Here is a 12,337-nt window from a genome sequence, read left to right on the forward strand (position 1 = left end):
TGCACATATCTACATAAATACATATACATAAGAGGCCATAGACCAAAGTATAGTCACACACATACATAAAAAATAATGGTCCTCTCTTTTCACCTCTCAATTTGTTGAAGGAAAGCATACACTCACCCTTTTCCCTCACAATCATCTCGTTACCATGTGAAGTTTGGTAGGAAACTCAAACCTCTCACTATCGCCCATTGCATGGGCTCCTACATGACCCTTGAATGTTCTAGGAGAAAATTATGCTTATGCACTGAAGAACAACATGCTCAAGCATAGATGCTTCAAAGAGAAGATATAACTGAATCATGGCACGCATATCAAAGCACTCGATTCTTACATATATAAACATAGATGAATTGGAAAGGTTGTGCCTACATTGTAATGAGTGCTTAATGCATTTATGCAAACATAGTTCCTTGATTAACTTTGGGTCCTCTACACTCTAGAACCTCACTTTTCATTGAAGGAAAATAACTCCACTCCAGCCCCTCTCTCACCAACACTCTTAACTATGAGGATATTAATCATCAAAATCCTAACTTAAGTTGAGCTAATTACTCGTAGCCTCACCTCCCTTAACATTAGTCTTGTAATTTTCCACGAAAGTGGTTGCAAGCCATTTAACTAGCTTAGGTCCTAGTTTACTATATTTGAAATAACACGTGCATATGATACCCAAATTGGATGGGAGCTTACTAATATTGTAAGATGGTATAATAAAAGGTTTTGAACAAGTTTCAAGTGAAATTTAATCATCTATAAAAATTGGATTTTCAAAAGTGCATGAAAATTTGTAAAAATAGCACATATAGCAATGCTATTTTGAACTCTTTAAAAAACTTTACATTTCTTATCTTATTGTTATTCTCTTAGTGGAAATGCATGCTATGCATACTAAATTATTTTCATGGAAGTTTTGGCTTGGTTATAAATTTTTTTGAGATTTTTTAAATTAGAAGCACTAGAAGTTTTTGATTTTTTGCAAAAATGGTATCAAAGCTGGAAACAAAATATACAATTCCTACCTTTTTTGACCCTTTTCTATTTGCTTCCAACCAGTACCTTGTTTTAATCACATTTTCCTAAAACAATTTCTTCTTAATCTTTCTCGTTGATTAAAAATGGAATTTGGTAGAGGGTCCAAATTGCTACAAAAGTGGTTTTTTTGCTACAAGATTAGTGTCAACCATCCCATACTTTCTAATCTAGGGCACCTAATTACCGTTAGAATTCGTAGTGTGTTGTCCATGATGTGTATGCTCAATTAGAGTGTACTCTCTTAAGTGCTAGTGCTTCTAGGTTTTGCTGATTGAGTATACCCTCAACAAGCCTCATGCTGCATGGTTCATGTAGAAGATGTAGTTCAGTGCATCTTCCCAATGGCATGGAAGTTATTAAAAGGTTGCGGTATAAAAGTCCCAATATAGTGTTCTAAAACAATTTGCAATGTAGTGTTTGTGATTCTTGTCCCCTTTTATGTGCATAACTTAAAGCTCAAGAAAACATATATTCTCTACTTTTGCTTAGCTCTTTGCATGCAGCTCCTTCTATTCATGTATATACAACATTCAATCTCAACAAAGAGTTATATACATTAGGAAATATCAAAGTAAAACAGAGATCCAAACTCCTAGTATATCAAGAGATTGAGTTTTATTTCATTATTTTAAAAAATGTGTAAACAATAAGAACACACATGTAGAAGGTCCCAAAACCTAGATTCTTAATAGTGTTTGTTGAGGCCTGTTACATGTTTGTGATGCCTTGAGAATATGTAAATAATGTAAAATTGGAATATATTATGAGTTGGTTCTAGTGTGATCATGTGTTAGAAAATAGTGTATTATGAGTATCATTAGATTGAGAGTTTTATACAAGTATATTTACATCTTCATTCTTGAATTTGCTCTGACTCTGAATGTGTACTTATACAAATTTGCACTTGTGTTTCCTTGTTTCTATTTATGTGTACTTGTATGTGTGGAGAAGTTTTATCCTTGATAATGTATAAATGTATGTAAAAAGGAATTTATTATAAGAGCCTTTATTATATATTTTTTGACATTAGCCTCTCGAGCTATTTCACATGCCATCATCAACTTGCAGATTATTTATCTACATGCATGGGGTCCTATTATCATGAGGATTCACACGAGATTGCTATGTAAGCATCACAATATACCTCGATTTATGATAGATATACTTAATCTCATATCGTCAATATTCCACAGATATTGTAAGTGAAGCTCAAGCATTTATGATATCTCATCAACCTTCATGACAATGCCCCTACTCTTCAACCCCAACGTCTCACACTCCATAATAATATTCACAACTCCAAGGAAAATGCATACTACTTAAAGAGCAAAACCCTAGATAACTATACGAAATAAGAAAAAATCATTGCAAGTACCATTCGATTTTTGTTTGCCTTAAAGACACAAAACCATTTCCATTATCCCACACCTTGGCTAAGTTCATGAGTTAGCTCCACATCCATAGTCCTAGTCAAGTCTTTTGGAAAGACCTTTACAATGATAGTCCTAAGTGCATGAGTCAATTCGACATCCATCGTTCTAGTCAAGAATTTTTGGAAAGCCCTTTATAATGGTAGTAGATGTGATGATGACATTATTCAATTGAAAGTTTGGGACATCTAGTTATTTCTTGGACAATGATAGTCCTGAGTGCATGAGTGAGTTCTACATCCATAATCCTAGTTAAGAATTTTGGAAAGCCCTTGATAATGGTATTGGATGTGATAATGACATTATTCAATTGAAAGTTTATGATATCTAGTTATTTCTTGGAAGTGATGGAGGTGCATTATAATCCAACTAATATGCCACATGAGCATACCAATAGACACATGTGAACTACAAAAGGGATTATCTAATTGATTAATACAAATAGTTTAGTATACAACAAGAAAATATGATATTATTATTTATAAAAGAAAGTGCACTATAAGGGGATTTCAAAATCCATTTGAACATGCATAATATAATATCATATTAGTGCAGTGAATACACCCATATCTCAAGCTTACTTCACAAAGATAGTCTCAAGCTTGGTTCACAAATCCAATTAGTCAAGTGAAACTTCTTTGTTACATTATAAAATGAGAAATCTTATAATATTACATGACAAATATAATATACCAAGCACTACCTATAAGGAAATGAATGGCCATATCCTTAAAGAAGAGCACATAAAAGGTAAGGAAAGAGCTTGTCCTTGATTAAAAAGTAAGGTATTGCATTAATCTTATTGCATTCAACTTCAATATGTTAAGAATCCTTATAACTAAATTTTTATGGCATATTTTGAGGCAGATTTTGTTCCGCAAGTTTTATGGAGAATCCATTGATTGGGTAGGGACTTGTTGCATATGATATATCCTCAAAAGGATTGACAAATATCAATTTGAATTTTCTCACAAGATGGTGAAAAAATAAAAGCATCACCATCCGTGCAAAATCAATTCCAGCACATTTGTGTAAACCACCACCAAATGGGATGAAAGTGTATGGTTTGATGTTTGATCCATCAAAACGAGATGGTTGAAAGCTTGTAGGATTTGAGAAGTAACTCTCATCCATGTGGCACCGAGTGATACTAAGAAAAATCTGCAATTAAGCACATCCATGTAAGAAAAGAATCCAAGACTTGATGATGGTGGAATTTTCAAGCTATTTTTAAAACCTTGATGTTGTGATTTATGGTATTATGATAACTTTTCCAACAATAATAAATGAGTATCATTGTTTACTGAAGAATATAGTTGTGATAGAATGATTACCACCCAACCACATGGAATCTGAAATCCTTTGTATTCAAAGTCTTGAAGAGCAATATAAAAGACACCAAATGCTGGAGGGTGCAATCTCATAGTTTCTTGGATGGCATTCCAGGTATACCTCATCTTGTTCAGATCATTCCATGTCAATTGTTCACCATATCTTTTAGATTGTGATATTGCTAGTTGCTCTATTTGGAAGAATAAGAATTTATGTGTGAGTGAGTAACAAAAAACAATATGATATACACTCTCATTGCAAAAACATAGTTCTTCATGTGATGAATAAATCATCTCATAAACCAAAGCCAAAATATTAATGTACTCTATTATGTGGCTTGAAATATTGTTCTTGTAAACACCCATAATGTAGAAAAGTGGTCTTATTACATGCAATGGATTACTTTGCTACTCTCCTTTGTTGGTACACTACTAGAAGTATGCCAAAGGTAGGGTAATTCATACTAGAACGAGTATATTCTTACCCAAAAAAGTGGTTTTATACTAATAAAATAATGTTACTCATATTTGAAGAAACAATTAATGATAGAATGGTTAGAAAAGTGCATTAATCTCTTTTTCATAATCACACATTCAAATAGCAAAACGACATTTGAATTTTAATCATGCACAAAAATCATCAAACCATCAAAATTTCTACGTGTTTTTAATAGCAACACAAGTTTGACAACTCTTTGGGGGCAAACACAAGTTTTTAATAGCAACACAAAATTTCTACGTCTTTTTAATAGCAACACAAGTTTGACAACTCTTTGGGGGCAACACTTAAAGTTGGTCAAGCATAGAAAAAATGTTTATGGCCACTTAGATGACTAAAACTCTATAGTAATGGTAAGTAGCATAAATGAGGTATCCTATATCCCTTTCATGAAGGATCTGAGAAGTACTTTAGGGTATTCATTCATTCAAAAAATATTCATGTGATGTGCATTCAAGCATATGTAACCAAAATGCTTATATACCTTTTTTTGTTGGGGGGAATTTCATTGCTTTTATTAGTGGATGTATTTATACGTATAGTTTGATATCTTTTGAGTTCATTAGCCACAAAAGAATGCTTATGGATGCACCCTTACCCATGGCTCATGCATGCTTAGATACGTACAACATATGCACATTATAATTGGCCGTGCTAAGAGATAGGATGATCTTTGATCTTGATGTAGTAATTTGTGATAGTTTAAGGCAACATGGCTAATAATAGGAAAATCAAAGTCAAGGAGAATGGGGGATCTAAAAATATTCTTACACCCAATTAAGGATGAGTTGAAGATCGAAGCTGAATACTAAAGTATTATGCTATTGTGTGGGCTTGGACAAAACACTTTTCATTTTTCAATATCTATGTAGGCTTGAAAGAGAGTCATGTTATTTGTGGAAATGTTATCTCGGCTTCTCATCCTTGGTTACTATAAATGGCTTATTATCATAAGCTTCTGTTAGAAGGCATATTCGAAAATTGAGTAGCTTTTTTCCCAAAAGTCCAAAAATTCCCACAAATTCCAAATTAGAGTTCCAAATTTTAGTAAGCTCGATAAAAACTTTCAAGCTACACGAAAGCTGCTGTACTTTCTAGAAGTCACTCCACATCTATGACCATATCTAAGGATAACTTTTGAGCTATGACCTTCCACATCTTTTGTCTAGAGTTGGTTAGAATTTTCCCAAATATTAATGAACAACCTAACAATCCCACACTTTTGGTTGAGGTAGTTCACAACTTGGACTCTAATACATGTGAGATATGAACACCTCTCCTCTTGAGGAGGTCACTTATCTCCCCCTTTTTTTTACCACTACTACGAGTTGAAACGGAAGGTTTCCACAGCATTCAAACACCACAAGCCGAAGGTGATGGAGAAGAACCTTTGGCCCAACAACCCTCTTGGGAAAAACTTCGTCGGAGAGTTTGTATTCAGAGATGGTGAGCTGAACGTGAGTCGGATCGGATGGGTTATCTCTCTTATATGTAGAAATCTAGATTTTTGATTTCTTTTCCCCACAAGTTTCGATTGCATTTTGCGCACGTCTATGTTCTTTCCGGGCATATGAAGGATTACCATTTGCATGCATCAATTTATCGAACAGTATATACATCACAAATTTTGGTACCTTTTAGAACCTCTCGGAGGTACTCGGGATGCTGCCATAAGTATTTGCAAGTGAAGACGATGGGCGAGTTGATGGTGTCTTGGCTTGCGAACAGGAGGGACAGCAGAATGTCGACGATTTCCTTGGTCGTGAAGGCTCTTCCGTTCTCGTCCTTAAAGGCGAGGAGAGAGGAGACAAAGTCAGGGCGCAAACGGGCGTCATCATCAGCACTCTGGCCGGCTTGTCGCTGGTGCACCATCTGGCCGAGGAGCTGGTGAAGGCGGGTGCGTGCGACATGAGCTCGGTAGTAGGCAGTGAAGGGGAGGTAGAGAGGGAGGCTGATGAGGCCGGCGCTGAGGGTGTGGAAGAGGCGGGCGACGGCGGTACTGGAGTGTGTATTACGGATGCGGTCAAGGCCAGCCAGGAGGGTGCCGCCGACATCAAGGGTCAGCGAGCGCACCATAGTGTAGAGAACCCCAGCCGGCCGGCCCGCCCAGTGGAGTGCCAGGTGTCGCTCCATGAGGGCGTCCGCACGGGCGACGGCACCCGTCCTGGAGAGGGCGTCGCTGCCAATGCCGGCCATGAAAAGGCGGCGGAGACGGCGGTGGTGGGCCGGATCGCCGGTGGCCACGAAGGAGCTGTCGCCCAGCAGCTTCACCAGTGTGGGCGGCCAGTAGGGCCCGACCAGCCGGCCGTCGTTGCCGAAGAGGAAGCGGTTTGCCTCCTGCCCGTGCATCACCACCGTCGACCTCCCGAACAGCGACGTCCGGAAGACCGTCGATCCATGCCGCCGCGCGCGCTCGTTGATGAACTCGTTCAGCTTGTTGCGCCTCATGCAGCGCAGGAACTGCAGCGTCTCGCCGAGCACGGGCAGTCCGGAGCTACCAGGAGGAGGCCGTGGGGGTGCATTGGCCTCATTAGAGCGCCAAGCCTGACGTGGATGCAGCTTAATGCGACGACCAAATAGCATAAGGATACGATAAACAAGCGGCAACAGAAGCACTGCCGTGATCAGCATCGTGCTGCTAACGTCGACGCCGAAAATCGCCGACTTGCTCACATCCATATTCGTTGGGTATGCCAGAAACCGATCAACGGGAGACGCACCTTTCTTCTTTCCTAGTCGGGGCTACCTAGAGCTTACAATCACCATAGCGCCCTGCCCTCCTTTAAATAGCACAAAACAAAGCTCAGTAGATCCAATTACATCAAAGACACGAAAATAGCAAATAGGAAGGACCTTGGAGTACACGAATGATCTTGTAAAAAAGTTTTTCTTCACGTAATAGTACACGTAGCAAGGTTGAGAGCAATTGTTTGTCGTGAAAGCTTGCATAAAACTTGGCATATTAACATTAGAGAGACATTTCACAAACCTACAAGTTGCTTAGAGCAAAGATTAAGTTCACACAAATTCAAATACCTCACTACCTTGCAAATGGGCATCAACTTCTTGGCCCACATGCATAATTACACAATTGTGCCTTTGTGCAACAATAATACAGCCTTTGTTCTGCACGATCATAATTTTCGATTTGCTATGCTTGATGGTATAGTCCATAATTTTCTCATAATTATCATTATAGATCCCTCTTAACATACACAAGCCACCTTTTACATGGCTTCAACACCACATGAAAGTCTGTTGGATACTATCAATCACACTTGGAGAGATGAAGTAGCTCAAAATACATACCTCCACATCAAAACATTCTATCTTGCACACATCACTTGCTTGCACACTTACAGAGTATTATAATAATTCCAACTTGTTCAATGCCTTGGAAAGAGCCCTTCTTCTCCTTTACAATGCCCTCATTGACCTTGATTCTATAATGATGCCTTGATTGAGTCTTAGATAATAACATATCTTCTATACATATTACTTAAAGGTTTTGATGGGGTGCCCTGTGTCACCTGTAACGGCACCCCATCAAGTTTTGCAAGGGTGCTCTAGGGGTGACACATGGTACCCTGCCGCTTCTCTTTCTCAAATGTAATGAAACTCTGTCATATTAGAAAAAAAAATTGCTTTTCTTTCTTTATCTCACTCAACCTATGTGACATGTTCTACTCCTCCTTTGTCACACTATGAAGTAGGCTAACTCTTTCTTCTTCTTCTCCTTTTTTCTCTAAGAGATCCCTCCCCCCAATCTCCCCTCTCTCTCTCCCCACCATAGGCTGTGTAGGACATCCCAGCTCTCTCTCTCCACAAGTGCACTACGAATCCAAATACACACACATGCTTCTCTCTCTCTCTCTCTCTCTCTCTCTCCATCTAGTGTGGAAGAGAGAGAGAGAGAGAGAGAGAGAGAGAGAGAGAGAGAGAGAGAGAGAGAGAGAGAGAGAGAGAGAGAGAGAGAGAGAGAGAGAGAGAGAGAGAGAGAGAGAGAGAGAGAGAGAGAGAGAGAGCCACCTACTATCACTATTAGTGAGTCCCCCTCCAAAAGCCAACCATGGGACCTTGTGTGAGTGTTTTTAACAAAAGAACTTACCTTCATGAAAGTACAATTCCAAACTCCCTTCAATATACTATCATTGAAGTCATCATGCTCAAGTTCTTAATTTGGACAATATGTACATTCATGCTACATTGAAATTTTCATGATACAATGTTGGACTTCTTGTGATTCTCTTGAGTCTTGCGAAAGAACCCATTTAGGTTCAGTTAAAGAAATCAATAAAACCTTCCTACTCAAAACTTATAATATAAGGGTACATGCTCTTGACAAGAGATGTCACTAATGTCATGGAGTATGCCTCATAACAAAATTTGATCTACATGGGTTATGCCAAAAATTTATTGTACAAAATTGATGCCACTCACAAAAAGCCTATAGCTTCTACCAGTTAATTAAAAGTGATCAATTATAATAGTTTATTATAAGTATAATAAATTAATTAATGATTGTAATTACAATTATAATATCTTATTCAATTATAGCCCATTATAATTATAATATTTGATTAACTTCTTTTAATTTAATTAGTCACCTAGTTGGTTGCCAAGGATGATAGGTGTTAGCAGTATTAATGGAACAACAATTGAAGGGGTGGAAGATGTGTAGGTAGGTACATGGTGTCGAAAAAGACTAATGCGCATAGTAGTTTGTGAACTGCTATACATTGTCACGATCTTTTGCCCACCTAGCACTTTGTTATGCTAACCCCTTCATGGCCTCCTAGGTCCTCAAACCTATTTGTTAAGCTAAGGACCCCTTCATGTTTCATTCCATGGGCCTCACCCTCACTCCTTCCACCTTCACCAACCTCTTCTAAATTATGAGCCTTTCACATGCACCAATAAGTCCTTAATGGGTGAATGAGGAGGATATCACAACCATCTTATAAGAGGGCACGATAGTGACTCATTTTGTTATACCTATAACCTATAAAGGAGTGAGGCTTAATATGTGATGGATATTGTTTCAAAAGATGTAAACACATAGCAAAACTAAGCAACTTTTGAACACATGAAATCTTTGGTGGCTATATGTAAAAAGATTTCATGCTAATGTTAGGTCTTTTAGAAACATACATATGTTGATTGACAAATATGGCATGCATTCAATTCAACATAGAGTAATGTTCATGAAATGGCTCACACGTACATAGAAGTATCCTTATAATACCAAATCCCTTTTCAACTCCACTTCAATAGGCACATATTGGAATATGGACCCTCAAATGCATATGGGAGGCTATTGACCATCAATCATTAATCCACTTTGCATTATTGCCAACTCCTCAATGTGAATGGCCTCATAGAGTCACACACTCCAACCACCAATAGTAGCTGATTGAAAATGTTGTGGGATAGCAACCTTCAATTCTTAACATTGAGCAAGATCTTAGTTGGCAGACATGGCCAAACATTGTGTTAAAGATGTTACAATGATTGGAGGTTTTCACAAGATGAAAGATTAAATATTTTTTTGAACATCTCTCTCTCTCTCTCTCTCTCTCTCTCTCTCTCTCAAAACATTTACTAAGTTAGTTTTTTATGTAGTTGATAATAAGTTAGTTAATCTTGAACCTAGTTGCTCAATTATAGTATATTAACTAGTTAATTAATGTAGCTATTAATAAGTATGTATTTTCTAACTTTATATATTTTTAATCTCTTAAAATATATACACTTTTTTATCATATTTTTATGTGTTCTCTGTACTCTTGTACACTCCCTAAAATTTCAAGAAGTTTTTAATTTAATCTAGGTTATTTTTAATGGTGTGTTGACTTATTTATTTTCTTTTTAAAAGTTCGTTGGCTATCATTTATACATATATATACTCCTTTTAATTTTAAGAATGTATGTAAATATATAAAATTTTTAATGTATCTTGAAACATATAAACTTTTGATGTTTAAAAGGATTTGTTTTCTCTCTTCCTCTCTCTTTCTCTCAATTTTTAAGTAGCTATTGATTAGTTCATTTATGTATTTATATGTTCCTTTTTTATGGTCTCTCTACACACACACACACACACACACACACACACACACACACACACACACACACATACACATGTATGCATGTATGTATGTATACATATATGCATATTTATTAATTTACAATTATTAATATTTTAAATATGAATATACTTAAAGTATAATATTAACATGCATTTTAATTATTTAATAACTTGCACTTGGCCCTTATGAGAGTAACAGAGAGAGATCAATATCCCTATACCTAGCTCCTTTATATACACATACATACACATATATATAGTTAAAGAATTATTAGTTAAAAACTCATACATGAATATATATATACCTTAGCTTTAAAATAATACATACATTAATATGCATGTGAGTGATAAAAAATTATGAATTATATTGTAAGTATATAAAAATTACATATAATAATAATAATAATAATAATACATCATTCATTAGCATAATAATTATAATATAATATAGGATTACATTCTATATGTGTGTGTGTGTGTGTTAATATACATATATATGCCAATATAATTACATTAATATACCTTAATAACGTGTATGCATATCTTAATATAGGATATTATATATATTACTTACAATTATGATATGCATAAATGATATATATAATTATGTATATATTAAGTATATTAATATTAATAACATACATAACTTGCTAACATGTCACATCATGTGCAACATATCCATAAGAAATGGATTAAGAAGAATAAGCCTTCCTTCAGCAGTGGCTCTTGCCGCCCTTATCCACCCCTCGCATGAGAAGATGATGAAGATGCACCTTGCCAACAACCATGAGTTCAACAGCTCAAACAGAACTCAAAAGGTTCCTATTATGTGACATTCTTGGATGCATCCTCGAAAGACGAGTCCTCGAGCCAAGAAGTAACTCATCCTCAAACCAAATTTGAAACTGCTCTCATACCCTTTCAGCTTCCCAAGGAGCAAGCTAAGTCTCCATTGAATGAGGAACTTGGTTCCACTGAATCATCAAAAGAGGAGACCACTTTCTTGAAGGAATCAGATCTATACTTAGGATCTATACCCAGAAGTAGTCCATAGGACTTTCATCTATGAAGTGAAAGGAGAAAAGCAATTCACTTTCATGGATGCTGAAGGTATTGGACGTCACCTGAAGGTGGGTATTAATCTTCTAGAAGAAGAACTATTGGTCTTGCATGACCTACTGAAGGAGAACTTAGATGTGTTTCCATGGTCATACAAAGATATGAAGGGAATTGATCCTACGGTGTGCCAACATCACATTAACCTAGATACTGATGCCAAGCCTGTGAGGCAAAGACACAAGTGCATGAATCCAAATTACTTTGGCACCCTAGTGAAGGCCAAATTACTAAAGCTCCTTGAAGTTGGGTTCATCTATCCAGTGGTCAATAGTGAATGGGTTTTTGCCCATCGTGATAGTACCCCAGAAGAATGGGAAGATGTGAATGTGTGTGGACTTCCGAAAGCTGAATTCCGAAAGCTGAATTCCAAGATGAAGATGTGAATGTGTGTGGACTTCCGAAAGCTGAATTCCAAGACAAAGAAGGATCATTTCCCTATCCTTTCACAGACCAACTATTGGACATAGTGCGGCAGGCCATGAGCTTTATTTTCTCTTGGATGGATTCAGTGGATATAATCAAGTCTAGATCAGCGAAGAAGATCAATCCAAAACAACCTTCACAATAGAATGGGGAACTTATGCTTACAGAGTGATCCCATTTGGGCTATGTATAACACCCCTACTACCTTCCAATGAGTGATGATGGCCACATTCCAAAACCATATGCATGACTTTATTGAGGTATACCTAGATGACTTCTATATCTATAGCCTAATTCATGAGCATTGGGGACACCTAGAGTAGTGTTTTGATAGGTGTCAAGAGTATGGGATCTCTCTGAACCTCGACAAATGCATCTTTGGAGTCTCTTCAGGAGTTCTTTTGGG

At 36.9% G+C, this 12,337-nt stretch overlaps 1 protein-coding gene across 3 annotated transcripts; it reads right to left on the reverse strand.

Annotated features, from left to right (window-relative positions):
- Positions 1–3,151: 3,151 nt before the first annotated feature.
- LOC148025647 (cytochrome P450 716B2-like) lies at positions 3,152–7,240 on the reverse strand. Of its 3 annotated transcripts, none has more exons than XM_087692859.1 (3): positions 5,936–7,240; positions 3,809–3,993; positions 3,152–3,632 (listed from the first exon to the last, which is right to left on the reverse strand). In XM_087692859.1, the coding sequence occupies exons 1-3, from the start codon at positions 6,978–6,980 to the stop codon at positions 3,318–3,320; spliced, it is 1,545 nt and encodes a 514-aa protein (XP_087548985.1). In that variant the 5' UTR covers positions 6,981–7,240; the 3' UTR covers positions 3,152–3,317. The 3 variants fall into 3 exon arrangements, with proteins under 3 accessions (XP_087548985.1, XP_087548983.1, XP_087548986.1); XM_087692857.1 differs by having other exon boundaries at positions 3,155–3,632; positions 3,806–3,993; positions 5,936–7,238; XM_087692860.1 differs by lacking the exon at positions 3,809–3,993 and having other exon boundaries at positions 3,490–3,632; positions 5,936–7,237.
- Positions 7,241–12,337: the final 5,097 nt, after the last annotated feature.

This window comes from Lygodium microphyllum, chromosome 14 (assembly GCF_053477565.2).
Source record: "Lygodium microphyllum isolate KBCC chromosome 14, Lygodium_microphyllum_v1.1.10, whole genome shotgun sequence".
Lineage (NCBI taxonomy): Eukaryota > Viridiplantae > Streptophyta > Polypodiopsida > Schizaeales > Lygodiaceae > Lygodium > Lygodium microphyllum.